This window comes from Chiloscyllium plagiosum, unplaced genomic scaffold (assembly GCF_037043375.1).
Source record: "Chiloscyllium plagiosum isolate Xiang-an unplaced genomic scaffold, Cpla_swu_hap1 HiC_scaffold_6, whole genome shotgun sequence".
NCBI classification, from domain to species: Eukaryota; Metazoa; Chordata; class Chondrichthyes; order Orectolobiformes; family Hemiscylliidae; genus Chiloscyllium; species Chiloscyllium plagiosum.
In genome coordinates, this window is record NW_028270144.1 from 49534426 (window position 1) to 49562200 (window position 27775).

At 41.0% G+C, this 27775-nt stretch overlaps 1 protein-coding gene across 2 annotated transcripts in view; it reads left to right on the forward strand.

The window, feature by feature from the left end:
* The window catches only part of uggt2 (UDP-glucose glycoprotein glucosyltransferase 2), a 374691-nt gene that overhangs the window by 340815 nt on the left and 6101 nt on the right, over positions 1–27775 (forward strand). Inside the window, exons 36-39 of one of the 2 annotated variants that reach the window (XM_043691456.2) lie at positions 4735–4895; positions 6028–6142; positions 11600–11716; positions 19987–20140. In XM_043691456.2, the coding sequence (XP_043547391.2) occupies positions 4735–4895; positions 6028–6142; positions 11600–11716; positions 19987–20140 (547 nt within the window). Of the gene's footprint in view, positions 1–4734; positions 4896–6027; positions 6143–11599; positions 11717–19986; positions 20141–27775 lie in introns of those variants that run through there. The other variant, XM_043691460.2, reaches the window with a different exon arrangement.

The window sequence follows — 27775 nt, forward strand, 5'->3', positions numbered from 1 at the left end:
ACAGTCAGTCGCCTGAGGCGGGAATTGAACCCGGGTCTCTGGCGCTGTGAGGCAGCAGTGCTAACCACTGTGCCACCGTGCCGCCCAGCTCTCGAATTACTTCGAGAGCTGGGCTTTCACCATAGAGGCGGAAAGATTGATGCAGGAAATTTCCCAACTTTGCAGACCATCTCCTTTAACACATAATATATTTCATCTCCATACCCCCTCTATATCCCTATTTCGTTTTGATGCCCCCTGCCACATCGTTTGTACCTATTCACACTATATGTGTCATAGAACCAGTAAGCCAAATAACAAAGACAAGTTTTGAATTGCACTTTTTTTAAAAAAATGCCATTCAGAAATCTGCTTAGAAAAGACTGCTACTGTTACGGTATATAAAAGAATCAGTCAAACAGACATGTAATATCATAGAAAGGCCGAGGCATAGTGTTAATGGCACTGAACTAGTAATTCAGAACCCAGGCACAATTTGAATCTCACCATGGCAGGTATTGAAAATTGTCTTCAATAAAAAGTCTGGAATAAAATCCTAAACTAATAGCAACCATTGTAACCACTGTTAATTGTCACTTAGAAAAGATCTGGTTTATTCGTGTCTTTTAGGGAATCTGCCATCTGTTATGGGTCAGGCCAGGTCCCCTCAAACATTTTAAGAAGGTAGCCCAGACCCGAACCTTTCTAATTGTTCTAGGCAGATGTAGAGTGAATATCCCAGGAGTGATGCAGCTGGTCAAACCATTTGGCTTCAAGTAAAACAGAATTTATTTACACACCGCTGAATTAAATACAAATCAAAGAAACAGAATTTGGAATAACAACGATTTGAAAACCTAACCGACTCTATTGCAACTTAATGATGCTGTTCCAATTTCCTACGACATCCCCATAAGCACATCCCCTGGCAAAAAGATAAATTCAAACCCAGGTTTTTACAGGAGAGATGTTAGAGAGAGGGAGAGAGAGATCAGCCAAGGATCATTTGCTAAAGCATGAACTCTCTTTCCACTGTAGCTGCTTCTCTGTCTCCAGCAGTTTTTTAACCAGCAGCTTCGGCTCGGCTGCTTACTTAAACCCAAACCAAACGAGGAAAAATCCCTGAACTCGGAGAACTGGTCACTCCTCTTTTATTGCAGAATTTTTTTTAAAAAAAAGCTTAAAAGCCTTTTCCCTGATTTTTGCCTTGGGCAGTATTTATTAACCATTAGCAAAGACCCCAAAAGCCCAGACAAATCAGAACTTCTGCCTTTTACAATCCCTCTTGAAAAAGACAAAAGACAACATGCCCTTGTTAAAGGAGTAGCATAATCACACATCCTTACCCGGTCTAGTCTTTTTGTGACTCCAGACCTACAGCAATGTGATTGACTCTGAACTGCCTGTAGGAAAATGAGGATTGGGTAATAAATGCTAGCCTAGCCAGTGATGTCCACATCCTCTGAATGTATAAAAATTAAGAAAATAACCCTTGCCTCATTTCACACAGCTTAATATTGTTTAAATACATAAGCAGATGTTAAATTAAGGCATTAAGGTAACTAATAACTTAACAATGAAGTCAATCAATCAAATCATACAATCTGCTTCCATTTAAGATAACTGATTCCCACTGATCACAATTTAGAAACACTCGAGCAGCACAGCCAAGCATTCGTAATAACATTTCTATGAATTTAATTTTTACAAAAGGTAGCATATCTGTTTCTGCAGATAATCCAGGCACATAACAAGACTATCCCAGTGTGGTGTTTGGTTTATACAACTGGAAAGAACTGCTGTCTTTCTTTGATTTAACATTGTTTTACTGGTTGTGTTGTTATTCTTTCTATGCTCTCTTTTGTTGTGTATCAGTATTATTTGACTAAATTTAAGATTTGTGAAGTGTTTAAAACCTATTATTGATACTTTAATTGCTCGGTTGACACTTCCATAGTGCTGTAGGAACAGTTTATGCTTTCAAATATTTTGTGAATGAGTTGAGATGGAGATGGAAGTGAGGTAAGTGGGGGTGAGGGAGAGAGTAGGCGAAAGTGAGGACTGCAGATGCTAGAGATCAGAGCCAAGATTAGAGTGGTGCTGGAAATGCACAGCAGGTCAGGCAGCATCTGAGGAGCAGGAAAATCGATGTTTCAGGCAGGTGCCCTTCATCAGGAATGAGACTGAGGGTGAGAGGCTCTAATAGTCTTTAGTACATCTCAAGTGCAGTTCGAGAGAACTGAGACAGATTCTCACCCCAACTTAGCATGGCACCTGGCTACCCACCATGGCCACCTTTCCTATGCTTCTGATTCAGGGCTCCAACTCTATTCTGCACCTGCCTGCCCTAATGTGTTCCTCCAATTCCAATGTAATCTCTGGTAACAAGAAGACTTGAATCTGGGTCCTTACTGAGAACAGGTTTCAGAAGATTTATTCATGGAGCAACATTAAAACTCTAGCATAGACATTGGTATAGACTGGGCTCAGGGTGGCTAACGACTCTGCTAATGGATTACAAAGTAGCTGGAGCTAGTCGAGATGGAGCTGATGCCTTTATTGGAGAGTATGATTTATTGTTTAAATAGCTATTTTTACAATGCTTCAATTATGTTAATCTTTTCTTGACATTGAGCGGCTCCATACTTTATCAAATTTAATGCAATTTTTCAGTATAATCATCTTATCTTCACTTCTGTAGCTCCACATCTTTTAAATCTTTGCTTATGCAAGGTACTTCTCCTTTCACAAAGCCAACAAAATGGCAGGTGATCACACAGATGTCATCACTTAACTCCTTTAAGGATACATGCTTGCCTGGTACATGCAGCATCACAACATGTCAAAGAGCAAAGCTCATAACATTTGAGATGTGGATGTCGCTGACTAGCCAGCATTTATTGCCTGTCCTTAGTCGCCCTTGAGTAGCTAGTGGGGAGCTGCCTTTTTGAACACCTACTGTGGGTTGATTCACAATGCCATGAAAAGGGAATTCCAGGATTTTGATTCAAATACTGTGAAGGAACATTGATATATTTCCAAGTCAGGATGGTGAATGGCTTGGAGAGAAACTTGAAGGTAGTGGCATTCTCATGTATCTACTGCCCTTATCCTTCTAGATGAAAGTGGTTGTGGGTTTGGGATGTGCTGTCTGAGGATCTTTAGTAAATTGCAGCAGTCATACTGCTACTACTGAGTGTCAGTGCTGGAGGGAGTTGGTACTTGTGGATGCAGTGCCAATCAAGGGGGGGGGGGGTGCTTTGTCCTGGATGGTGTCAAGCTTTTTGAATGTTGTTAAGGCTGCAGTCATTGAGCAAGTAGGAGTATTGTATCACACTCCTGACTTGTGCCTTGTAGATGATGGGCAGGCTTTGGGAAATCAGGTGATGATTTACATGCTGCATTCTTCCTAGCATCTGACCTGATCTTGTAGCCACTGTGTCTGTGGCAAGTTCAGTTGAGTATCTGGTCAATGATAACCCCCAAAATGCTGACAATAGAATTTGAGTGATGGTAATAACATTTAATGTAAAATCACCCACATAAAGTAGATTTTGTGCCCTGCCATCCTCAATGCTTCCTCAAACTATTGCTCAACATGGAGGAGTACTGATTCATCAGCCGAGGGAAGACAGTCTCATCCATGCTTAACCTGAACCCACAAGACTTCAAGGTCTGAAATCAATGTTGAGGACTCCCAGGGCAACCCCCTCCTGACTGTATACCAACTGTGCTGCCACCATTGATGGATTGGTCCCATCAGGAGGACCGGATACATCCATAGATGGTGATAGTGTTGTCTGGGACATTATCTATTAGATAGGATTCCATGAGCATGATTATGTCAGGATGTTGCTTGACTAGTCTGTGAAACAGCTCTCTCAGGTTTGGCATTAGTCCCCATGAGTGAGGATTGACAGTGTTGACAGTGTTGACAGGACTGTTTCTGTCATTGTTTTTTCCAGATCGATGCCAAGTGATCATCTGGTTTCATTTCTTTGAGACTTTGGTTGATACAAGTGAATGGCTTGCTAGGCCATTTCAAAGGGCATTTAAGAGCCAACCACATTGCTGTGGATCTGGAGTCACATGTAGGCCAGACCAGGTGAAGATGGCAGCTTTCCTTCCCTGAAGGGCATTAGTGAACCAGATGTGTTTTTCTGACAATCGACAATTGTTTCTTGGTCATCACGACATTCTTAATTCTAGTTTTTTTTAAATTGAATTCATATTCCACCAACTGCTTTGGTAGGATTTGAACCACAATCTCAAAATGTTAGCTGAGTTATATCAAGGCGGGACCAGCAATCCAGGGAAATTTCCCGACTTGAACTACTTGCCTCGATCCTGAAAATCTGGCCCAAAGTGTTTTACTGAGATTTCTCTCCCACCATTATTGACCAATGCAGTAAAATACCATTAACTTTTATTTTAACAAAAGCTGAAATCAAAAGAATGAAGCAGGGTTAATATGTTATCTTTTATTGTTTAAATAGCTATTTTTACAATGCCTCAGTTGGGTTATTGAACAACTCCATACTTTCTCAAACTTAGTGTAATCTTTTGGCATTTTATCCTATCTTCACAGCTCCAGCTCCACATCTTTCAATTCTTTGCATATGATATCATGAAAGATACTTCTTCTTTCATGATATCATGAAAGTTAACAAACTCTTCCTTTAAAAAATTGTAAAACATTTTTTAAAATTAAGCGCTTGCCAGTTTTAAGCATTGACTTTTACTCCTCCCTTGAAGATTGTGAGAACTGATTTAAAAGAACTGGAGGAGTTGGATCTAGAAGGTGCACCCTATGGATACACACCATTCTGTGACAGTCGTAAAGAAATGGATGGTTACCGCTTCTGGAACTCAGGATACTGGGCCTCACATTTGGGAGGCAGAAAATACCACATAAGGTACAACCTACCATCGTAGCAATGCCAGATCTTTTTTCTAAAATTTCATTAAGAATGTATTACTGTAGAAATTAATATCTATTGTTTGCCACATCTTTCATATTTTTTCAAAACCACTGATGTTATTGCCTGCTGAATGTTACATCTAAAACAGTGGTATGTGTCTTTTTGTAATTAGATTAGATTACTTACAGTGTGGAAACAGGCCCTTCGGCCCAACAAGTCCACACCGACCCGCCGAAGCGTAACCCACCCATACCCCTACATTTACCCCTTTACCTAACACTACGGGCAATTTAGCATGGCCAATTCACCTGACTTGCACATCTTTGGACTGTGGGAGGAAACCGGAGCCCCCGGAGGAAACCCACGCAGACACGGGGAGAACGTGCAAACTCCACACAGTCAGTCGCCTGAGTCGGGAATTGAACCCGGGTCTCTGGCGCTGCGAGGCAGCAGTGCTAACCACTGTGCCACCGTGCCGCCCACTTAATAAAGATGCAAGGGTCACTAGACAGGCACGTATTTATTGCCATCTTGAAAAGCTGAGGATGAGCTATCTTCTTGAAACAAAGTTTAAAAATCACACAACACCAGTTTATAGTCCAACAGGTTTATTTGGAAGTACAAGCTTTTGGAGCGCTGCTCCTTTGCCAGGAAGGAGCAGCACTCCAAAAGCTTGTACTTGCAAATAAACCTGTTGGTCTATAACCTGGTGTTATGTGATTTTTAACTTTGACCACCCCAGTCCAACACGGGCACCTCCACATAATGACTTCTTGAAACAAGAATATGATGGTCTGGGCGATCGCTGGGCCAATTGGATAATTAACTATGGAAGTGTGGGACTGGAGTCACAAGTATACCAGTCGGAGTAAGAATGCAAGGGTTCCTTCACTCAGCAAATTCAAAGTGTTAATCATACACTTCAGCAGGGAAGTGCACTCCCTGTCATGACTGTGTCCATTTTTCTGAGAATTTGTTAACCTATTTTACTAATTTCAATGGCCTTTATTCAGAGATACTTTGATTTGAAACGATGATTCAATTAATTACTGCATGGTGCTTTTTTGGAAACTGTCTTGCATATGATGTTATAATGAAGAAAATTTGCAACTATCTTTTATTCTAGTGCTTTATATGTTGTGGATTTAAAAAGGTTCAGAAAAATAGCAGCAGGTGATCGCCTTCGAGGTCAGTACCAAGCACTCAGTCAGGATCCCAACAGCCTGTCCAATCTGGATCAGGTCAGTGTTTCCTTAACTTTCCAGTGGATAATACACATTGTTGAAGATGGTCCAGCTATTTTACTATATCTACAGAGTCTAATTTTTCTGTATTTACTTTAAGTCTTAATTGAATTGATTACTTTTGTTGATGATTGTGTTTGAATATATTGTAACAACATGGAGGTAATTTTCAACACTGGCAGAAGCAATTTGATAGTCAAATGATTGTTTGTTTCAGAACACATTTGTTGGTTTGCATAACAATTAACTGATCCACCTCATCTAATTTGAAAATTACTCTCTCCATCTTTTTTTCTTTCCTGTCAGTAATACGTCTTATGCTTTCAGTAAATGAGAAGCTAAGCTTTGGGAGAGTCCACACTCTCCTCATGAAGTTAGACATAAATATGCACTTTTTTATACAAAGAAAAAGTTAGGATTGGAATTTCGGGTCAGCGACATCTAGATGTTCCAAATACCTACCTGAAACGGTCTAACTCATTGGCTATGCAGACCAGAGCCAGTCTGCTTATCACAGGAATGAAAACGGGAATATGCTGGAGAGACTCAATAGGTCTGGCAGCATCTATCTGTGGAGAGAAAGCAGAGTTAACATTTTGGGTCTAGTGATTGATTATAGCTAGGAAAAGGTATATATGCTGAAAGTGGGGTTTGGGAGGGGGAGGAATAAATAATAGTTGGAGATGAAGCCCAGGGAGATAGAACAAGAAAGGAATGGGTAAAGGTCAGCCTGTGGGAAATCAATAGCTGCTAATTGGGGCCATTAGTAGCTGACAGTGGGATAATTTTGGTAGCAGTCCATGTGATGACAAGGCCTGGTGTGTGGGATTCAGGGTAAGGACATGGTTGTAAATGCTGAGACCCTAAAATTATTGAATGTGATACTGAGTTCCAAACACTGCATAGTCCACAAGCGAAAAATCAATGCTGTTCTTCCAGATTGCGCTGAACTTCTCTGAAGCACTGAGTGTTAATCAACCAGATGCAAAGCACAAAACTACTGGGTCATTCAAGAACAGTGCTTAGTTTAAGCAGTACCTATTATCACTGTTCAAACGGCATTAACCTGCAGCGAGAGACTCTCTTGAAGTCATTTTATGGTCATTATATATGTCATGATCTTTAATGTAAATCCCCAGCTCTTTAAAATTTAAAAAATAATTGTAGCTATATGTTAAACTAAAAAAAATGATGACGTGCATTGATTGACAAGCATCTGGTTTAACTTCGTAAATTGCCTTCTTGCAATTTCAATGTAGTTCACTGCTGATCTTTCCCAATGGAATAAATGGAAGCAGAACTAGATTATTTGGCCCATCGATCCAGCTTTTTCAACCAAGTCATTTGTGGCTTTAACTCCCATTTTCCTGCCTACTCCCCATAGCCTTGAATTCCTGAGAGACCGAAATGACCTCCATTCCATTCTTAAATAATGGGAGTGCCCACAACGTTCTTGGGTAAAGAATTCCTATGATTCAGAACCCAATGAACAAAGCAATTTCTCACTTCTCAGTCCTAATTGATCGTCCCCTTGTCTTGGGACTGTGTCCCTGTGTTTCAAGTGTCCTGACCAGCAGAAACAATCTTGCAGCGTTGGCTCTCTCAATCTGCTTCATTGTTTTGTGTATTTAAATTACATCACCTTTTATTCAGCTAGACCTTAAAATCGACAGTGTCGATTTAGATCAGTTGGCTGGACAGCTTGTTTGTGATGTAGAATGATACCGCAGAACAGCAGCGTTCAATTCCTGCACCAGATGAGGTTACCATGCAGCATTCTCCTTCTCAACCTCTCTCTTCGTCTAAAGCAGGGTGACCCTCAGGTGAAACCACCACCAGTCATCTATAAGATGGGAGCAGTGCTATCATCAGATAGGACGATGACAGCTTTTACATGCCCAACTTACTCAGCCTCAGCTTATACCATAGCCCCATCATCCCAGGTTTCAATCTAGTGAACTTTCCCAAGTCTTATCTCCCAAGTGTAAGTGTATCCTTTCTCAGATATTGTGACATGAATTGCATCTAATATTCCAGATGTGGCCTCATTAAAAATCTCTGCGAATGTAACAAGACTGTTTTATTCCTGAAATAAAACAGAAGGTGCTAGAGGAATACAACAATTCTAGCATCATCTGTGGGAAGAAGAACAGAAATAGCATTTCAAAGCCAGTACATCGCTTCTTGTTTTTTTACATTACATTATATTACAGTGTGGAAACAGGCCCTTCGGCCCAACAAGTCCACACCGACCCGCTGGAGCAAAACCCACCCATACCCCTACATTTACCCCTTACTAAATTTCCCGTAGTGTTAGGTATGGCCAATTCACCTGACCCTGCACATCTTTGGACTGTGGGAGGAAACCGGAGTACCCGGAGGAAACCCACTCTGGCGCTGTGAGGCAGCAGTGCTAACCACTGTGCCACCGTGCCACCCACTACGTGTTCTTGAAACATTAACTCTGTTTCTTTCTCTACAGTTACTGCTGGACCTGCTGAGTATGTGCAGCATTTGTTTTTATTTCAGCTTTCCAGCATCTGCAGCATTTTGCTTTTATTTCCTTTATTCCTGTACTTCAGATCCCTTTGCAGTAAAATCTAATATGCCATTTGCCTTCCTAATTTCTATAATAAAAACAAAAGGGGCTGGAGAAACACAGCACATCTGGCATCATCTGCGGAGAGAAAAATACTTAATGTTTTCGAGCAGAATATGACTCATTTACATGTTGATATTCCCGAACTCTAGATTTGCAATATCTAAAGAAACCATTTTTTTAGTTCTTCCAAGCATTCACCCTGCTTTCAAGATAGGATAGTTATTTAGGCTATGTTATGCTAATTAAAATGACTGCTATTTCTGAAAAAGGCACATTTTGTCAAAACTTTTTGTCGCTTTTTGGAGCAATTTGTAAGAAACTGTTTGTTTTGTGTCACACATGTAACATTTGTGCTGTACAAATACTGGGCAACGACCATCTCCAATAGGAGACAGTCTAACTACCACCCATGATATTCAATGACATTACCACCACTGAAACTCCCACTATCAACATCATTGGAGTTACCATTGACCAGAAACTCAACTGGACTCAGCACATAAATACAATAGCTAAAAGAGCAGATCAGAGCCTGGGAATGCTGCAGCGAGTAATTCACCTCCTGCCTTCCCAAAGCATGTCCATCATCTACAAGGCACAGGTCAGGAATACAATGGAATACTCTCAATTGCTTGGATGAGTGCAGTTTCAACAATGCTTAAGAAGCTTGACATCATCCATAACAAAATAGCTGTTTGATTGGCACCACATCTATAAGCATCCACTCCCTCTACCACTGATGCTCTGTAGCAGCAGTGCATGCTCTCTGCAAGATGCACTGCAGAAATACACTTGAGATCCTTAGACAGCACCTTTAAAGCCATGACCACTTCCAACTGGAAGGACAAGAACAGCAGCTATATGGGAACATCACGAACTGCAAGTTTCCATCCAAGCCACTCGCCATCCTGACTTGGAAATATACCACTGTTCCTTCACTGGTGCTAGGTCAAAGTCCTGGAATTCCTAACCCAAGGGAATTGTGGGTCAAACTACAGCATGTGGATGACAGCATTTCAAGAAGGCAGCTCAATACCACCTTTTCAAGGGCAACCAGGACTAGGCAATAAAATACTGGCCAACCAATGATGCCCATGTCATGTAAATGAGCAAAAACACAAATTCTGTTCTGCCAAATGATTTCTGTATTGTTGACAAATGTTAAAGTAAACAGCTACAACTGCATGATCTATCACAGATTGTTTGCATGCTATATTACCAAGCTAAATTTAATACCATTTCACTATATCTCCAGGATTGTTTCACAAATGTATGTACAAATTTGTCTGCTTGAACCTTGAACACACTACTTTATCTGTTTAGTTATACAGAATGTAAATTCTAAAGTGCATGTCATGGACAACTGCCAAGTGTGTCCTCAGAATTGTCCCTGAACTAAAACTTTGTTTATGCTCATGTGTACTCCTGGTTTCAATTATTGAGTGTTTGAATTTAAAAATAACCAATAGCAGTTTTATGACTTGAAATAGTAGTTTAATTTATTTCATAACTATTGATGAAAGTTATTTAAGTAGAAAGTGGTTAAGTTTAATAGTTTAAAGTTAAAATAAAGAAATAAAGATTTAAAGTAACTACATATAGATGTTGGCTATGAAGATGAAAATGAGGCACTTCAATAGAACATAGAACATTACAGTGCAGTACAAGCACTTCGCCCCTCAACGTTGCACCGACCTGTGAAACCAATCTGAAGCCCATCTAACCTACACTACCCTATTCTCATCCATATGCCTAGCCAATGATCATTTAAATGCCCTTAAAGTTGACTAGTCTACTGTTGCAGGCAGTGCATTGCATTGCCCTACTACTCTCTGGTAAAGAAACTACCTCTGACGTCTGTCCTATATCTATATCACTCCACAAGCTAAAGCTATGTCCCCTCTCAGTCATCACCATCTGAGGAGAAAGGCTCTCACTGTCCAACCTATTTAACCTTCTGATTAATTTATATGTCTCAATTATGTCACCTCTCAACCTTCTTCTCTCCAGCGAAAACAGCCTCAAGTCTCTCAGCCATTCCTCGTAAGACCTTCCCTCCATACCAGGCAACATCCCAGTAAACCTCCGCTGAACCCTTTCCAAAGCTTCCACATCCTTTCTATAGTGCAGTGACCTGAACAGTACGCAATACCAGAGTTTCATACAGCTGCAGCGTGATCTCACGGTTCCGAAACTCAGTACCTCTACCAATAAAAGCTAACACACTGTATGCCTTCTTAACAACCCTATCAACCTGGCTGGCAACTTTCAAGGATCTATGTACCTGGAGACTGAGATCTCTCTGCTCATCTACACTACCAAGAATCTTACCATTCTCCCAGTACTCTGCATTCCTGTTACTCCTTCCAAAGTAATCACCTCACACTTTTCCGCATTACACTCCATTTGCCACCTTTCAGCCCAGCTCTGCAGTTATCTACATTTCTCTGTAACCTACAACATCCTTTGTCACTAACCACAACTCTACCAACCTTAGTGTCATTCACAAATTTACTAATCCATCCTGCTATGCCCTCATCCAGGTCATTTATAAAAATGACAAACAGTAGACCCCAAACAATCCTTGCAGTACCACACTAGTAACCAAAGAGAACTCTTATGGCTTTCGGGAGTTACGTTAAAATGCTTCAATTTAAAGACAGAGTCCCTTCCTTTACACTATTACATAGTGCAAGCATGTATTCATGACAATGTGTTATTGTAATGAATATCCAAACTTCATTATTAACTACAGAAACTGCCAATTCATCTCTGTTCTTTGACAATTTAGAATACTATGTCATGGTTACATTGGCCATTAGGATTAACGTAATTTTTTTTTATGCTTCCAGGACCTGCCCAATAACATGATCCATCAAGTGGCCATCAAATCCCTACCACAGGAATGGCTTTGGTGTGAAACATGGTGTAGTGAGGAGTCCAAAAAGATTGCTAAAACAATAGACCTGGTGGGTAAAGAGCCTGATGTCATAAATTTCACATTCCATACTAACATTCCTTAAAACCATCAGAAGCTTCCTGGAGGAGGCATCACTGATCACATCTCAACCTCAGCTTTTCACTGTCTGTAAGCTGGTAGAGGAAGGAAAAGAGTGCCATCATTCAAGTTTGCTGTTAACAATGGGCAAATCATGTAGATGGGAACAGGACGTTGCAAAATGACAGAATCGATTTAAGAGTAGACAAAACAATGGCAAAGAGAGTATGTTGTAAGAAAGTGTGAGACATTCACTTTAAACCCAAGTAATACAAATCAGAATATTTTCTACATTGTAAGAAGCTAGGAACTGTGGGTGAGTAGTTGAGAGACTTAGGAATCCCAGTTAGTGAACAAGTGCCAATAATAACTTAACAAGCCAGTGAAATGTTGGCCCTTATTTCAAGAAGGCTGGCACACTAAGAGGAGAAAACTGTGATATAGCCAGTACAGAGCTCTGTTTGCAATCCAATTAGAAATCAGTCTTCGTGTTGAATGTCAGATACCTGTCTAAGAGGGATTGCAGTGTGGATTCACTAGGAGTTAAGTTACGAGGAGATGGATTACAAAGCTTATGTTTCTAATCCCTTGTGTATAGAAGATTGATTGAGGCATTTAAGATGGCTAGTGATGTGATGGGTAAATCACAACGAAACTGTTTTCTCTCATGGAGGAATCTGAAACAAAGGAGCATTAAAACTGAAGCAATGTTTTTCAATGGTGATGTCTGAGTCAAAGGTGTACACATGCATGAGTTCCAGCTATATTTGTCTTTATGGGGTATGTGGAACACTCCTTGTTCCGATCCTGCCTGGGGCCCCCTAACCACAACATTTTCTTCATAAATCCTGCTCTTATCCAGAATTAGAAAATTCAATAGTTTTGCTTCCAATTTCCACCCTTCTCTTGCCTTTGATATCTCTGAGTCTACCCTTCCCTTCCTTGACTTCTCTGTTTCCATTTCTGAGGACAGGCTATCCACCAATATCTAGTCCATGCCCACTCCTCCCACAGTCACCTCAACTACAGCATTTTATCACTTCCCATTGATACACTTAATAGAATATCTTGTGATTTCCTTGGCTTTTTCCAGCTAGAGCTCTTTCATAGCCCCGCTTTGCTTTCCTAATTCCTTTCTTAAGCTACACCATGCACTTTCTGTACTCCCCATTCTCTATTTGAACACCAACCTCTCCCCACCCCCACACTACAACTATTTCTTTGTCCATTATGAGCTTAAATTGTACAACATTGTGATTGCTATTACTAAAATGCTTCCTAAATATCACCTCAACCACCTGTCTAGCTTCATTTCCCAGAATTAAGTGCAGAACAGTTCAATCCTTTGTTGAACTCTCTATGTATTTGGCCTAAATAATTCTACTGTACACATTTCAAGTATTATTGGGAAAGTTGTAATTATTGCAATTACCATTTTTTATTTTTACACACTTCTTTGAGTTGTGCACAATTTTCCTCCTCAATTTCCTGCCAACTTTCTGGGGGTCCCTAACAAATACCTAGCAGTGTGGCTGTCTCATTTTTGTTCTTAAGCTCTACCCACAAAGCTTCAAGATATCACAAGATATGTCAATGAGAAGAGGATAACCTCCATGATATCATCTCTCCTTACTGCAGTAACTGTGTCCTTAACTAATTATCCAATGCTGCCTCCTCTTTTACTTGCTCCTATGTCTTGCCTGAAGAGTCTATATTCTGGAATGTTGAACTGCCAATCTTGTACCTCCATCAACCATTGCAATCCACAAATCTAAATCTGCTCCTCCTATACCAACACTTGAGCCACGCATTCATCTGCACTATTCTCCTATTTCTGTACTTGCCAGCATGTGGCACTGGGAGTAATCCTGAGAGATTACAACCCGTGAAGTCCTACCTTTTAGTCTTCTGCTTAGCTCCCTGACTTCTTGATGCAAGATCTCATCCCTCTTTTGTGCCTATATCGTGGGTACCAACATGTGCCATCACCTCTGATTTTATCATCCTTCCCTTTCAGGATGCCCTGTAGCCATTCAGTGATATTGCAGAGCCAGCACCAGGGAGGCAGCACACTATCCTGGAGTCATGTTGAGAGCCACAGTAGCAAATATCTTTTCCCTTGACTATGGAATCCCCTATTACTATTGCCCTTCCTCTTTTCCGCCCCTCCTGTACTGTCAGGATACTCATGGTGCCAGAAGTTTGCCTCTGTCTGCACTCCTTGGATAAACCAGCATCTTTGTCAACGGGGGTGGTGCCAGGGGACTGAGAGTGGCGAATGTTGTGCCCCTGTTCAAAAAAGGGAATAGGGATAACCCCGGGAATTACAGGCCAGTTAGTCTTACTTCGGTGGTAGGCAAAGCAATGGAAAGGGTACTAAGGGATAGGATTTATGAGTATCTGGAAAGACACTGCTTGATTAGGGACAGCCAGCATGGATTTGTGAAGGGTAGGTCTTGCCTTACAAGTCTTATTGAATTCTTTGAGGAGGTGACCAAGCATGTGGATGAGGGTAGAGCAGTGGATGTAGTATACATGGATTTTAATAAGGCATTTGATAAGGTTCCCCATGGTAGGCTTATGTGGAAAGTCATGAGGCATGGGATAGAGGGAAATTTGGCCAATTGGATAGAAAACTGGCTAACCGGTCGAAGTCAGAGAGTGGTGGTAGATGGTAAATATTCAGCCTGGAGCCCAGTTATAAGTGGAGTTCCGCAGGGATCAGTTCTGGGTCCTCTGCTGTTTATAATTTTTATTAATGACTTAGATGAGGGAGTCGAAGGGTGGGTCAGTAAATTTGCAGATGATACGAAGATTGGTGGAGTTGTGGATAGTGAGGAGGGCTGTTGTCGGCTGCAAAGGGACTTAGATATGATGCAGAGCTGGGCTGAGGAGTGGCAGATGGAGTTCAACCCTGCCAAGTGTGAGATTGTCCATTTTGGAAAGACAAATAAGAATGCGGAATACAGGGTTAACAGTAGGGTTCTTAGTGAGGTGGAGGAACAGAGGGATCTTGGGGTCTATGTTCATAGATCTTTGAAAGTTGCCACTCAGGTGGATAGAGCTTGTAAGAAGGCCTATGGTGTATTAGCGTTCATTAGCAGAGGGATTGAATTCAAGAGTCGTGAAGTGATGTTGCAACTGTACAGGACTTTGGTTAGGCCACATTTGGAGTACTGTGTGCAGTTCTGGTCGCCTCACTTTAGGAAAGATGTGGAAGCTTTGGAGACGGTGCAGAGAAGGTTTACCAGGATGTTGCCTGGAATGGAGAATAGATCGTATGAGGATAGGTTGAGAGTGCTAGGCCTTTTCTCGTTGGAATGGCGAAGGATGAGGAGTGACTTGATAGAGGTTTATAAGATGATCAGAGGAATAGATAGAGTAGACAGTCAGAAACCTTTTTCCCGGGTACAACAGAGTGTTACAAGGGGACATAAATATAAGGTGAAGGGTGGAAGGTATAGGAGAGATGCCAGAGAGTGGTGGGGGCATGGAATGCGCTGCCTGTGGGAGTGGTAGAGTCAGAATCTTTGGTGACCTTTAAGCAGCAATTGGATAGGTACATGGATGGGTGCTTAAGCTAGGACAAATGTTCGGCACAACATCATGGGCCGAAAGGCCTGTTCTGTGCTGTATTGTTCTATGTTCTATGTTCTATCTATTTGTCAGCCTCCAAGACTGAATGCTATTTACTTGTTTCTCTTAGACTGCCTGGTGGTCTCCCATTCCTTTCCTTCTCTAGGTCTTCATCTGTGGAGTGACCACCTCTCTAAACATGCTAGCCACAATGCACTCAGATTCACGGATACTCCATGGCGTCCCCAGCCACCATTCCAGTTCTGAAATCCAAGCTTCCAGGAACTACAATTGGACACAGTTCCTGCACACTTCCTGCTGGCCCAGGCACTGGAAATGTGCCCAGTTTCCCCCATGGAGCAAGAGGGGCAGACCACTGTTTTGACCTCTCCTGACCTGACTAAACAATTTAAAGTTTAAAAACTTTAGAAGACTTTTTAAAAAGGTAAATAAACCGAGTAAGTCCCTACCCTTGCTTAAACAAACACTTACAAAATATTGCAAAAGGAGGATCCTCCCCACGTGTACCCCAACCACACTACTGCATAAATGCTGCTCCCTCCAACTTCACTTCAGCTTTAGTGAAGAGTTATCTAGACTTGAAACGTTAACTTGCTTTCTCTCCATGGATACTGCCTAACCTGCTGTGATCTCCTGCATTTTTTGTTTTCAGTACAATAATATAGTTTGGAAATACCCACTGGGACTTAACTCATCGATCAGCTGCTCCTGTTGGTCCCATGACATTTTCTGAACTTGAACACCTGCTCCTAACTCCAATGGACCTGTGGAAGGTGTAAGGAAACAAGACATAGCAATACCTCCCTCCACAACTTCCTTTTAAACTCCTACACTCACCTCACATCCCAGCATTTCACTCTCTCAGCTAGTACTCCATTAGTCTCACATTCAAAGGGTCATCCTGTGTCATCTCCAGCAAGATGCCACCACCAAACACATCTCCACTGTCAACATTCCACAGGGACTGTACTCCCTTTGACATCCTGGTCCACTTCTCCATCACTGTTAACACTTCCTCACTCCCCCATGGGACCTTCCCAAGCAATTGCAAAAGGTGTAACACTTGCCCATTCAACTCTTCCTTCTTCATTGTCCAAGGCCCCAGGTGAAGTAGTATTTCACTTGTCTTTCTTTCAATCAAGTCCATCCCATTCGCTGCTTATAATTTAGTCTCCTTTACAGTAGGAGTGTGGAACATGCTGCCAGGGGTGTTGATGGAGGCAGATATGATCAGGGCATTGAAGAGACGTTGAGATAAAAACATGAACATGCAAAGAATGGAGGAATACGGACCGACGGCAGGCTGAAGGGATTAGTTTAATTTGGCGTCATGTTTGGCACAACATTGTGGGCTGAAGGGCCCATTCCTGTGCTATACAGTTCTGTGTTCTAATTTTAAAAAGATTCATGAATTTATGGCTCAAATAGAAATAAATTTACATGACTTCATAGCTATTACAGTGACATGGTTGCAGTGTGACCAGGACTGGGGACTCAATATTCAATGTTCCAGAAAAATTAGATTAGATTACTTACAGTGTGGAAACAGGCCCTGCGGCCCAACAAGTCCACACCGAACCCGCCGAAGCGCAACCCACCCATACCCCTACATTTACTCCTTACCTAACACTATTTAGCATGAAATTTAGCATGAAATTTATATGAAATTTAGCATGGCCAATTCACCTGACCTGCACATCTTTGGACTGTGGGAGGAAACCGGAGCACCCGGAGGAAACCCACGCAGACACGGGGAGAATGTGCAAACTCTACACAGTCAGTCGCCTGAGGCGGGAATTGAACCCGATTCTCTGGCGCTGTGAGGCAACAGTGCTAACCACCGTGCCGCCCACCAAGATAGAAAAGAAAAGGAAATGTGGTGGTGTTGTTAAAGGAATATATCAGTGTAGTGGTGAGTAGCAATATAGGTACAATAGAATGTAACGTGAAACCAGTTTGGGTTTAAATAAGGAATAGCAAAAAAAAAAGCAGCAACGAATGAGAATCATCATAGGGCCCTGAAGAGTTGCCTCACTCTAGGACAAAGTATAAGTTAGGAAATAATAAGGGCATGTAAGAAGGGCAATAGCGTCATCACGAGTGATTTTAATCTGAATATTGACTGGACAAATCTGATGGCAAGAGAAATGTGAAAGATGAATTTGCAGACTGGATCACGGATTGTTTCTTAGAGTACTGTAGTACATTGCAGAACCTACCTCAGAATAGTCTAATTTGCATGTGATAATGTAATAATGAGGTAGGATTTATAAGATCTCTTATGGGTAAGGAACCTTTCGGAGGTAGCAACACACAATTATAATTTTGAATTCAATTTGAGAAAGAATGTGAATTTACAAGTTGAGGAAAGAACAGGTGGAGTTCCACAAAGCTCAGGCCTCAGTTATTTGCTTTCTATATTAGTGTCTTGGAAAAGGGGGCAGAGTATAATATATCATTTGCTGCCAATATAAAAAATAGGTGGAACGGCATCTTGTGATGAAGACACAAGGAATCTGCAAGGGGACATAGGAAAAAATGAGTGGGCAAAAACTTGGCAAATTGAATTTAATGTAGTAAAGTGTAGGTCATGCACTTGGGTAGAAAGACTCAAAAGGCAGACTACTATTTGAATTGAGATAAATTCCAAAAAAGTACAGCACAGAGCTGGATATTCTGTTGCATGAAACACAAAATGTTATCAGGTAGGTGCAGCAATAATAAAATGGCAAATAGAATTTGGCCTTTATTGCTGGTGGCTTTAAAAATGAGGAAGTCTTGAAACAACTGTGCATGATCTGGATGAGACTGAACCTGGAGTACTATGGACATTGGGTGCTCATATTTACGAAAGGACATGTTGGCATTGGAGACTGTTTGAAAGAGATTCTAGGCCATTTCCTAGGATGCAGAATTTGACTTATCAAGAACATCTAAACAGGTTAGCCCTTTATTTATTAAAGTTTAGAAGAATGAGGGTTCATCATATTGAAAAAAATAAATGTTGAGAAGGTATTTCCACTGATGGGGCAAATCTCGAATTAGGCTTTGTTACAAAATAAGGATACATTCATTTAAAACTGAGATACAAAGAAATGTGAAGAATGTCTGGAATTCTGTGCCCCGGAGAGTTGGAAAATATTTCAACAGAAGGTTTTGAAATATCAAGGAGTTGAATGCTATGAAGAATGAGAAGTGGAGGCGTAGGGCCATGATGATATAGAATGATGGGGTGGGCTTGAGTAACTGAATGGTCTAAACCTGGTCCCATTTTGTTTACCTTATGCTCTTATGCTGTTGTTGCCAGAAGGACTAAAGTGAGTAAAATGGCAACTACTAATTTAATGATGGCAGCTTCTCAAATCAAGTGATGATCCTTACAATACTCACCTCTCCCAAGAATGTGATAATGATTGTTGCGGATACTGCAGACACATTAGTTTCAAACCAGTTAGGCTGTTAAGAATGGCTGCAATCTCGTGAGAGTTTAAATATTATGCTGACTGATTTCTGTCTCAATTCAATGATCAATCTCTCTACACAACATCATGAACAAAGTGTCGAACTGTGACTTAGCTGCTCATGATTAGTTCAATATCAAGTGGCTTAGAGGTTACCAGGTTCGGAAGAAGGTAGGCCTCCTGGGCCATGACTGCAAGCATACTACATGGAGTGGGGAAATCGCAGATTGCAGTAGCTCATATTCATTATACTCTTCCTTAATGTAACACAAAAGTAATTTTAATGCCCACCTTTGGGCCTCACATTCTCAAAACCACACTCAGTAGACAGTTAAACTGGGTGGCAAGGTGGCTCTGCTGCCTCACAGTGCCAGGGACCCAGGTTTGAGTCCCACCTCAGGCGACTGTGGAGTTTGCACATTCTCCCCGTCTCTGTGTGGGTTTCTTCCGGGTGCTCCGGTTTCCTCCCACAATCCAAAGATGTGCAGGTTAGATGAATTGGCCATGCTAAATGTTAGGTGTGTTAGTCAGGAGTAAATATAGGGTAGGGGAATGTATCTGGGTGGGTTACTCTTCGGAGGTCTGTGTAGACTTGTTGGGCCAAAGGGCCTGTTTCCGCATTGTAGGGAATCTAATCTGATTTACCCTGGGAACTTTGCACTGAGGGGAAGATGTGATGGATCGGATGTAAGGTAATATGGTCATCAATGGAATTGTAATTGCCCATTTCTGGCTTTTGCCCGGAATGTCGATTTTACTGCTCCTCAGATGCTGCCTGAACTGCTGTGCTTTTCCAGCACCATTCCAATCTAGACTCTGGTTTCCAGCATCTGCAGTCATTGTTTTTACCTAGGAGTCAAAATTGGCCTCCTTAGTGTAGTTAACATCTGTGAATACTTAACTAAAACCCCTAACAATGTCCACTACGGTAAATATTATTGAGAAAGCATTTGAACTGGAAAGTTGTGAACTATCAATAAGTATAGATTAGGACATATATAGAACTTTGTGATAGCAAAACAAAGGTTTTAAGGAATTAACATTTATTGGAAGAATCAGATCAAGCCTATTTATATGAACAATAATGTTATCTTGCATTACATTTTGAGCTTTGCCTTTTGTTTAAATAGTATCTTAAGGAGAAATGGTCTTTACAAATTGTGGATTTGCTTTTAACTTTCAGTGCAACAACCCTAGGACTAAAGAACCTAAGCTAAAAGCTGCTATGCGAATTGTACCAGAGTGGAATGATTATGATAATGAAATAAAAATGTTATTAAAAAGAGTGGAGGGACAGAGAAGGAATAGCCATACAAAATCAAAATCCCAGTCTCAAGGTAAGATCTTTGGGATTCTTGTTTACATGGAATAATAAACTTCACAAGAAAATCATTCTCATTTGTCACAGGCTTTGAATGGATTGCAAGTTTTAAAACGTGTCCCTTCCCCCCTCTACCCTTCTGTCCATAACCAGATTGTTGTTTAAGTGTTTTCCTTAAGTGTTTCCCGACTCAGGCGACTGACTGTGTGGAGTTTGCACGTTCTCCCCGTGTCTGCGTGGGTTTCCTCCGGGGGCTCCGGTTTCCTCCCACAGTCACAAAGATGTGCAAGTCAGGTGAATTGGCCATGCTAAATTGCCCGTAGTATTAGGTAAAGGGGTAAATGTAGGGGTATGGGTGGGTTACGCTTCGGCGGGTCGGTGTGGACTTGTTGGGCCGAAGGGCCTGTTTCCACACTGTAAGTAATCTAATCTAATCTAATTATCTTCCCTATTCCCCCTGTTTATGTGCTGTGACTTTGCAAAGAACAAAACACTGGTCAAGTGTTAATAAATTTAACTGGGTTAATTTAAACAGTCTTAAACAAGAGACAGGAGATTTACTGAAATAATAACAAGCATGAGGGATATTTTATACAAGGAAAGGTTAGAAAAAATGGGCTTATTCTCATTGGAACAGAGAAGATTAAGTGACAACCTTATTAAGGTGTTTGAAATTATGAACAATTTTGACAGCGTAAAGAATGATATTCTTTTTCCAGTAATTGCTGTGTCAGTAACAAAGGGTCAGAACGTCATGATTGTCAGCAAGACAGCTAGAAGTAGATGAGGAGAAACTTCATTACTGAAGATTTGTGAGCATTTGGAATGTGCTGCCTGGGAGAACAGTGGAGGCAGATTCCATAAGAGATTAGATTAGATTACATTACATTACAGTGGGGAAACAGGCCCTCCGGCCCAACAAGTCCGAAGCGTAACCCACCCCTACCCCTACATTTACCCCTTACCTAACACTACGGGCAATTTAGCATGGCCAATTCACCTGACCTGCACATCTTTGGACTGTGAGAGGAAACCGGAGCACCCGGAGGAAACCCACGCAGACACGGGGAGAACTCCACACAGTCAGTCGCCTGAGGCGGGAATTGAACCCGGGTCTCTGGCGCTGTGAGGCAGCAGTGCTAACCACCGTGCCACCCAGGAGATTTCAAAAGAGCACTGGATATGTATTTGAAAATAATGAAGTGAGATGGCTACAAAGATAAGGCTGAAGGTTTTTTTGAATCAATCTGTTGAGAATAGTTTATTACACACCTTTAGAGCAGGTAGGACTTAGACCTGGGCCTTATAATCCAAATGTAGGGACAGTACCACAAGAGCTTTTGGGACCAGCTAGGTATCTCTGTCAAGGGCTGGTACAGATAGGTGAATGGCCTCCTTCTATACTGCAAAATTGTATGATTCGATGACACAAGGGAAATATTTTGCAACAGAGTACATAAGTATACACAAAGAGAGACCATCACAAAAAATTAGAGACTGTTCAATTAGCAACAACCTATTCAAAAGAAAATAACTGACTGTTACCCCATAACAATGTCTTTGTTTTAATGGAGTCCATGAGTTGAAAAACTGTCTTTAAAAATCTTTTCAGAAGCCCTCTGGGAAGTTTTTCTTCCAAAATTTAACTCCTCCTTTCATGTCATGTTGAAAAATGTTTTATGCAGCACATACTATTTTCAATAAGTCAGAGATGTTTTCTTCGGAACCCAAGTTTAGGAGTGTTGATATAAGCAAAAGCAGAAATTGCTGAAGAAAATCAGCATACAGCAGCACCTGTGGAGAGAAAACAGTGTTAACTTTTCAAGTATGAATCATTGGACATTAACTTTTTTTTGCCACGGGGCTGCCACCTGCTTAGTTTCTCCAGCAATTTCCGTTTTTATTTGATTTAGATCTCCAGTCTTCACAGTTCTTTTGTTTTATTGAGAATGCTGATATTCAGTTTACCTCGCATGGATCAGCACTGATTCCTAAATTGTTTGCTATTTCAAAATTGTATATTCAAAAAGGCAGGTGGGTTCAAATTTGTGGGATTGTGTGACCAAGGTGGAGCAGAAATAGTTTACCTCAAGTCAAAGCCTTGCATCATAGATACCCAACTGCCTATGGCCCATTCCAGGAGTTAAATGGAAACTCATTCACATATCTTCCTGTAGAATAGGTATAACTATCAATTCTAGTCGGTAAGAGTTTCTCTTGGAGATAAATTTCAATAGCAGTTTATAACTCAATAGTGAGCATTCAGACCCATCTGGAAGTGCTTAGTTATTATATTTTGGGCTGGCATTGACTTTACAGGGGCTCCAGAGGGTTATTTTTCAAATCCAGTCACATGATTATAGCGGAACTTTCTAGGTTGTTTATTGTTTTTTACTCTGTTCATTACACCAAACATTGTGAAAGGTCTTGGATCAGTGCAGAAGGTATTTTGTTGTATTAGTACAATTTGTTAAGACTGAAGGGCAAGAGAATACAAGATGGATAAAGAAAGAAGAAAATGGGATGCAGGGTGAAGACTATAATCTGTGCTAAAAGTCAGTAGACCTTTTGGCCCATCATAATCTTTTAGCTCTCTGTGGAGTAATCCAGTCCCCCATTCCCACAATTCCTTGTAAACCTTCTAACCCCTCAACTGCCCATCCAATTTCCCTTTGCTCTCTGCTTCCATCACTCTCATAAGCAGCTAGTTTCAAGTCATCACCTTTCACTGTGTTTACATCCCTCTTTTATCTATTGCCCAGTTGTGTTCAATTTTTATATAGTCACATAATGGAAATAGCTTTGCTTTGTTGACTTTATCTAAACCTGTCATGATCTCATACTTTCCTGTCAAATCGCCCCTCAATCTCTTTTGCTGCAAGGAGAACGATGCCAGCTTCTCCAGGTTTATCTTGCACCTAAATTTCCATGCCACTAGGCTATTCTAGTCAGTCAATCTCCTGTGTATCCTCTCAACAACTCTTAACATCTTTCCTAAAAGACTGGTGAACAGATCCAGACATTGTACTTCCATGTAGTGTATCCAATTTAAAAAAAAATTCAACATAACTTCTTGCCCTTATCGTCAATAACTCTATTTGTGCACCCCCTTGTAAGTCCTACCTCACTGGACAATTTATGCAGATCAACCTCCAGGACTCTCCTCTCCTCCAAAAAGAGTATATATAATTCCCAGCTCCACAAACCAACTTTCAAAAATGGCCACCTGTGCTTTCCATTTTCAGTCAGGGTGGGGCAGGTTGAATTAGGAATCTGACACAAGAAGGACCTGACTATCGCAGGCTGACAATTTTTGAGTTGGACAGGATGGAAATCTGAGCATGGAGCTCCAGTACTGCGTTCAAAAATTAAAACAGAAGAAGAAAATATAAAATATTGCTGTTTGCTCTCTACCTATACCCCACAGCACCTCATTCCTTATCCCACCCTATGCCCCTCTATCCTTCCCCATGACCCTCAAATGTATGTGTACTTCCTACTTCCACTCACCACTGTTCTGTTACCCCTATTGACTTTGCATGGTAAGATCTGTCCGGTCTTCACACAAAACAAAACAAAACTTTCACTGTACCTAAGTACATGTGTCTTCACTTCCCTTGTCAATTCATCTCATATTCACAAGGACCCATGAACAGAGGAAAACAAACAGTCTGATTACTTAAAATTCTATATCGTAGTCTACAGTCTTAAGGAACACATTCTCATTCTTAAAACACATTTTTACGGGTGTCAACAGTTAGGTAGAATCATAAGGCATAGAAACAGGTCCTTCGGCCGACCATGTCCATGCCAACGAACAACAACCAAACTACAACAATCCCTGCATTTTACCTGCTAGGTTCACAGTCTGCTATGCCCTGGTATTTTAACTGTTTCTTAAATGTTGCAAGGTTACCTGCCTCCACAATCCTCTCAGGCACAATGCTCAATATTTCTACCTCCCTCTGGGTGAAAACAATTTTCCTCAGATCGCCTCTAAACCACTGACATCTCACCTTAAACTTATGTCCTCTGGTCTTAGACACATCTGCCATGGGGAAGAGATCTTTCTGTCAATGCCTCTCATAATTTTATATACCTCAATCAGATCCTCCCTCAACCTGCTCTGCTCAAAGGCAAACAAACCCAGTCTATCCAGTCTTTCCTCTTACCTGAGGCTATCCATCGCTGGCAACATCCAGGTGAAATTCCTCCTCTATACCCTCTCCAGTGCAAACACATCCTTCCTATAGTATGGCAACCAGATCGGCACACAGTATTCCATCTGTGGCCTAACCAATGTTTTATAACATTGTGACAATAGAATTTGTTTCTATATTCAGTGCCCTAGCTAATGAAGGCAAGCAACCAGTATGCCTTCTTCACTACCCAACCTGTGCTGACACCTTCAGAGATCTATGAACTTGTACACCAAGAACCCTTTGTTCCTCCATTCTCCTACCATTCATTGTATATATCCTTCCCTGACTGGATCTCCCAAAATCTATCACCTCACATTTAACTATTCTTGAAAAGTTGGACAGTTTAAGGAGTTTATGCACCTTTTAAGCACATTCTCCTCCCAAAAGACACCTCACCCTCACCCTGTTCTTCTTCTGTAAGTGTCCCCCACCCCTACCTCTGTCTATTGCCCTAAATAGAACATGATCCCACTGGAACAGCTCACCTTTTCCTCAATATTCATGCCAGGTCACAATGAGGTGAACCCCTGAATCTTCACTCTCTTTCAGCCACATATTTAACCTGTTTATTTAATCTTCTAATCCACCTGATTATTTTAATTTTGACATTAACTCCTCAAGCTCTCTCAACAGAGCATCGTTTACACAGTCCAAGTAACTGGATCCTGCTCTTTTCATGGAGCAAGTCATGGAGCCACGCAGAGTTTTCATTAGATTTGACTGCAGGCATGAAATGGAACTGCAGAGAGCAGTGTAACTCTAACACAGTGTGCAGTCTCCAACCACAACCACATTCCTTTTCATTCCCTACCCCATTCCTCAATAGTGAAGTCAGTTTGCTCACCAGCTTTGCAGAATTTGCCCTCATCCATATAGGCAGCGAGAACATTGCACCTTTACACAAAGTCCCCACGTGCTACAATTGCAACACAGACTGATTCCCGTGTAGCCCCAAATTGGATTTCATTATAACACATCCAAATATGCTAGCAAGCAATACAGTGTCCAAGCCAATAGATTTTCTCGATTAATACAAAATGATTTTTTTCAGTCTCAACATAGACAACTGCAGAATACTTCAAAAGAAAACAAAAGAGAACTCTGCACCTCAAATTCAGTATCTCAGTGTTGAAAAGTAACTTTTCTGCAAGAGTCCAGGGATATTGCAAATGGGATTAATTACTGTCTGAAATGACCGATTTCAGTATTCCAACCTCAAGAGGAATTCTCACAGGCATGGCCATTTCAGACTGATATCCTTCTCAACCCTCACAACATACAATGTTTCACAAATGGCAATTGACCAAATTCTATCAGAAATAGCAATGAGAAAGGAATTCAATACCCTTTGACATGGGTTTCATTAGTTTTAGAAAATTATTATTTCTTGGTGTATACGTTGGCAAATATTTTCAAGGCTATACTTCTAGGTGGCTCAAAAAGCATGTCAACATCATTCAGAAGCAACAAATGTCCAGCCCCAACTAATATCAATATTCAGCAGCAAATGAGTGTGAAACAAAGGAACAAAATAGACTACACAGGAGAGTAACCAGCTCTGCTGCCTGAGTGAGAAGACAAGAGAGAGTACAACTGGTTAAATCTTGGCCTGTGACTGTCTCAACCAATTGATGTTACTGACCTTTTCTGCACATTTTCAGACCCATGGTAATTTTACTAGCTATTTTGGCACTCATGGTTACTTTCTTTGATATTGATTCTTCAATATCAAAATACAAGGCCTGAATTTGTAATGGCACTTACAATATGCAAAAGTCATAACTCATTTGTTCTGCATATTCCCTCCCTAGCTGCTCACTGTTTAAGGCAACAATTTAAGTGTGCTGTAAACCTCTCACTCGTTGTTTTGAGATTGACATTTTGTACAGTAATGTGTTTTCCCTACAACTACTTAAATACTTCTTCATAATGATTCTCTAAGTCATTCTTTAATTTCTAACCTTGTTCCCATCTCAAACTATTTCTCCATAAATTCCTCACCATCTTTTCATATGACCATTAAGGGAACATGTCAAATAGCCACACTGCTATTTGTCTATCTATCCTTGAATTTATCTTCTTAATTTAGCAGCCTTGTGCACTGATTAGTGTGAAACCAAATGAATGTATCATTAAAGATACTGATATCAGCTGACATTAAAGGTATTGATGTAATTAGGGGGAAGCATATCCATAGCTCACTGTTTAAACAAGTTCATTAGAACTCAACATCATTAAACATGAAAACCAAAAGAATCCTTCTCAGTAAGGGTTACCAGACCCGAAATGTTTACTCTGATTTCCCTGATTTTGCCAGACCTGCTGAACTTTTCCAGCAACTTCTGTTTTTGTTTTATCATTATGCCTCCCCAAAGTCTGTCCATCATCAAGACTAGCTACCTGACAAAGGAGCAGCCCTCTGAAAGCTAATACTTCCAAATAAACCTATTGGACTACAACGTGATGTTGGGTGAGTTTTAACTTTGTCCACCCCTGTCCAACACCAGCTCCTCCACGTCATCATGAGCAAGGCTCAAGCCAGGAGTCTGATGGAATTCTTCCTGGATGGGTGCAGTGCAGGTCTAACACCACTCAAGAAGCTCAATACCATCCAGGATAAAATACTGTAACCAGTTTGATAGGCATTCCAAATACCACATTCAATATTCCCTTCATCAGCATTGTAGAGTGACAGCTATGTGTATCATCATCTAAGATGCAACAGAGTAACTTACCAAAACTCAGAGTCAAAAAGCACAGAAACAGACCCTTCGGTCCAACCAGTCTACGCGGAACGTAATCCCAAACTCAACTTGTCCCACCTGCCTGCTCCTGGCCCTCCAAATCTTTCCTATTCATGTACTTATCCAAATGTCTTTTAAATGTAATTGTACCCACATCCGCTACTTCCTCAGGAAGTTTATTCCAAATGGCAAACCACCCTGTGTAAATAAATTTGCTCCTCATGCTTTTTTAAATCTTTCTCCTCATCTTAACAATGTGCACCCCTTGTCCTGAAATTCCCCTATCCTATGAAAAAGGCAACTATCATTAACTCTACATATACCCCTCATTATTTTATAAACTTCTATAAGGTCACCTCTCAACCTCCTACGCTCCAGTGAAAAAAAAAACTCCTAGCTATCCAGCCTTTCTTTATAGCTCAAACCTTTCATACCCGGCAACATCCTGGTAAATCTCTTCTGAACCCTCTCCAGCTTAATAATATCCTTCCTGTAACTGGGCAACCAGAGCTGGACACCAGAAGAGGCCTCATCAGTGTCCTGTACAACCTCAACATGGCTTCCCAACTCCTGTACTCAAAGGACTGAGAAATGAGGCAAGTGTGCCAAATGTATTTTTAACCACCCTGTCTATATATGAAGTAAACTTCAAAGAATTATGTACCTGAACTCCCAGGTCCCTCTGTTCTACAACACTACTCAAAA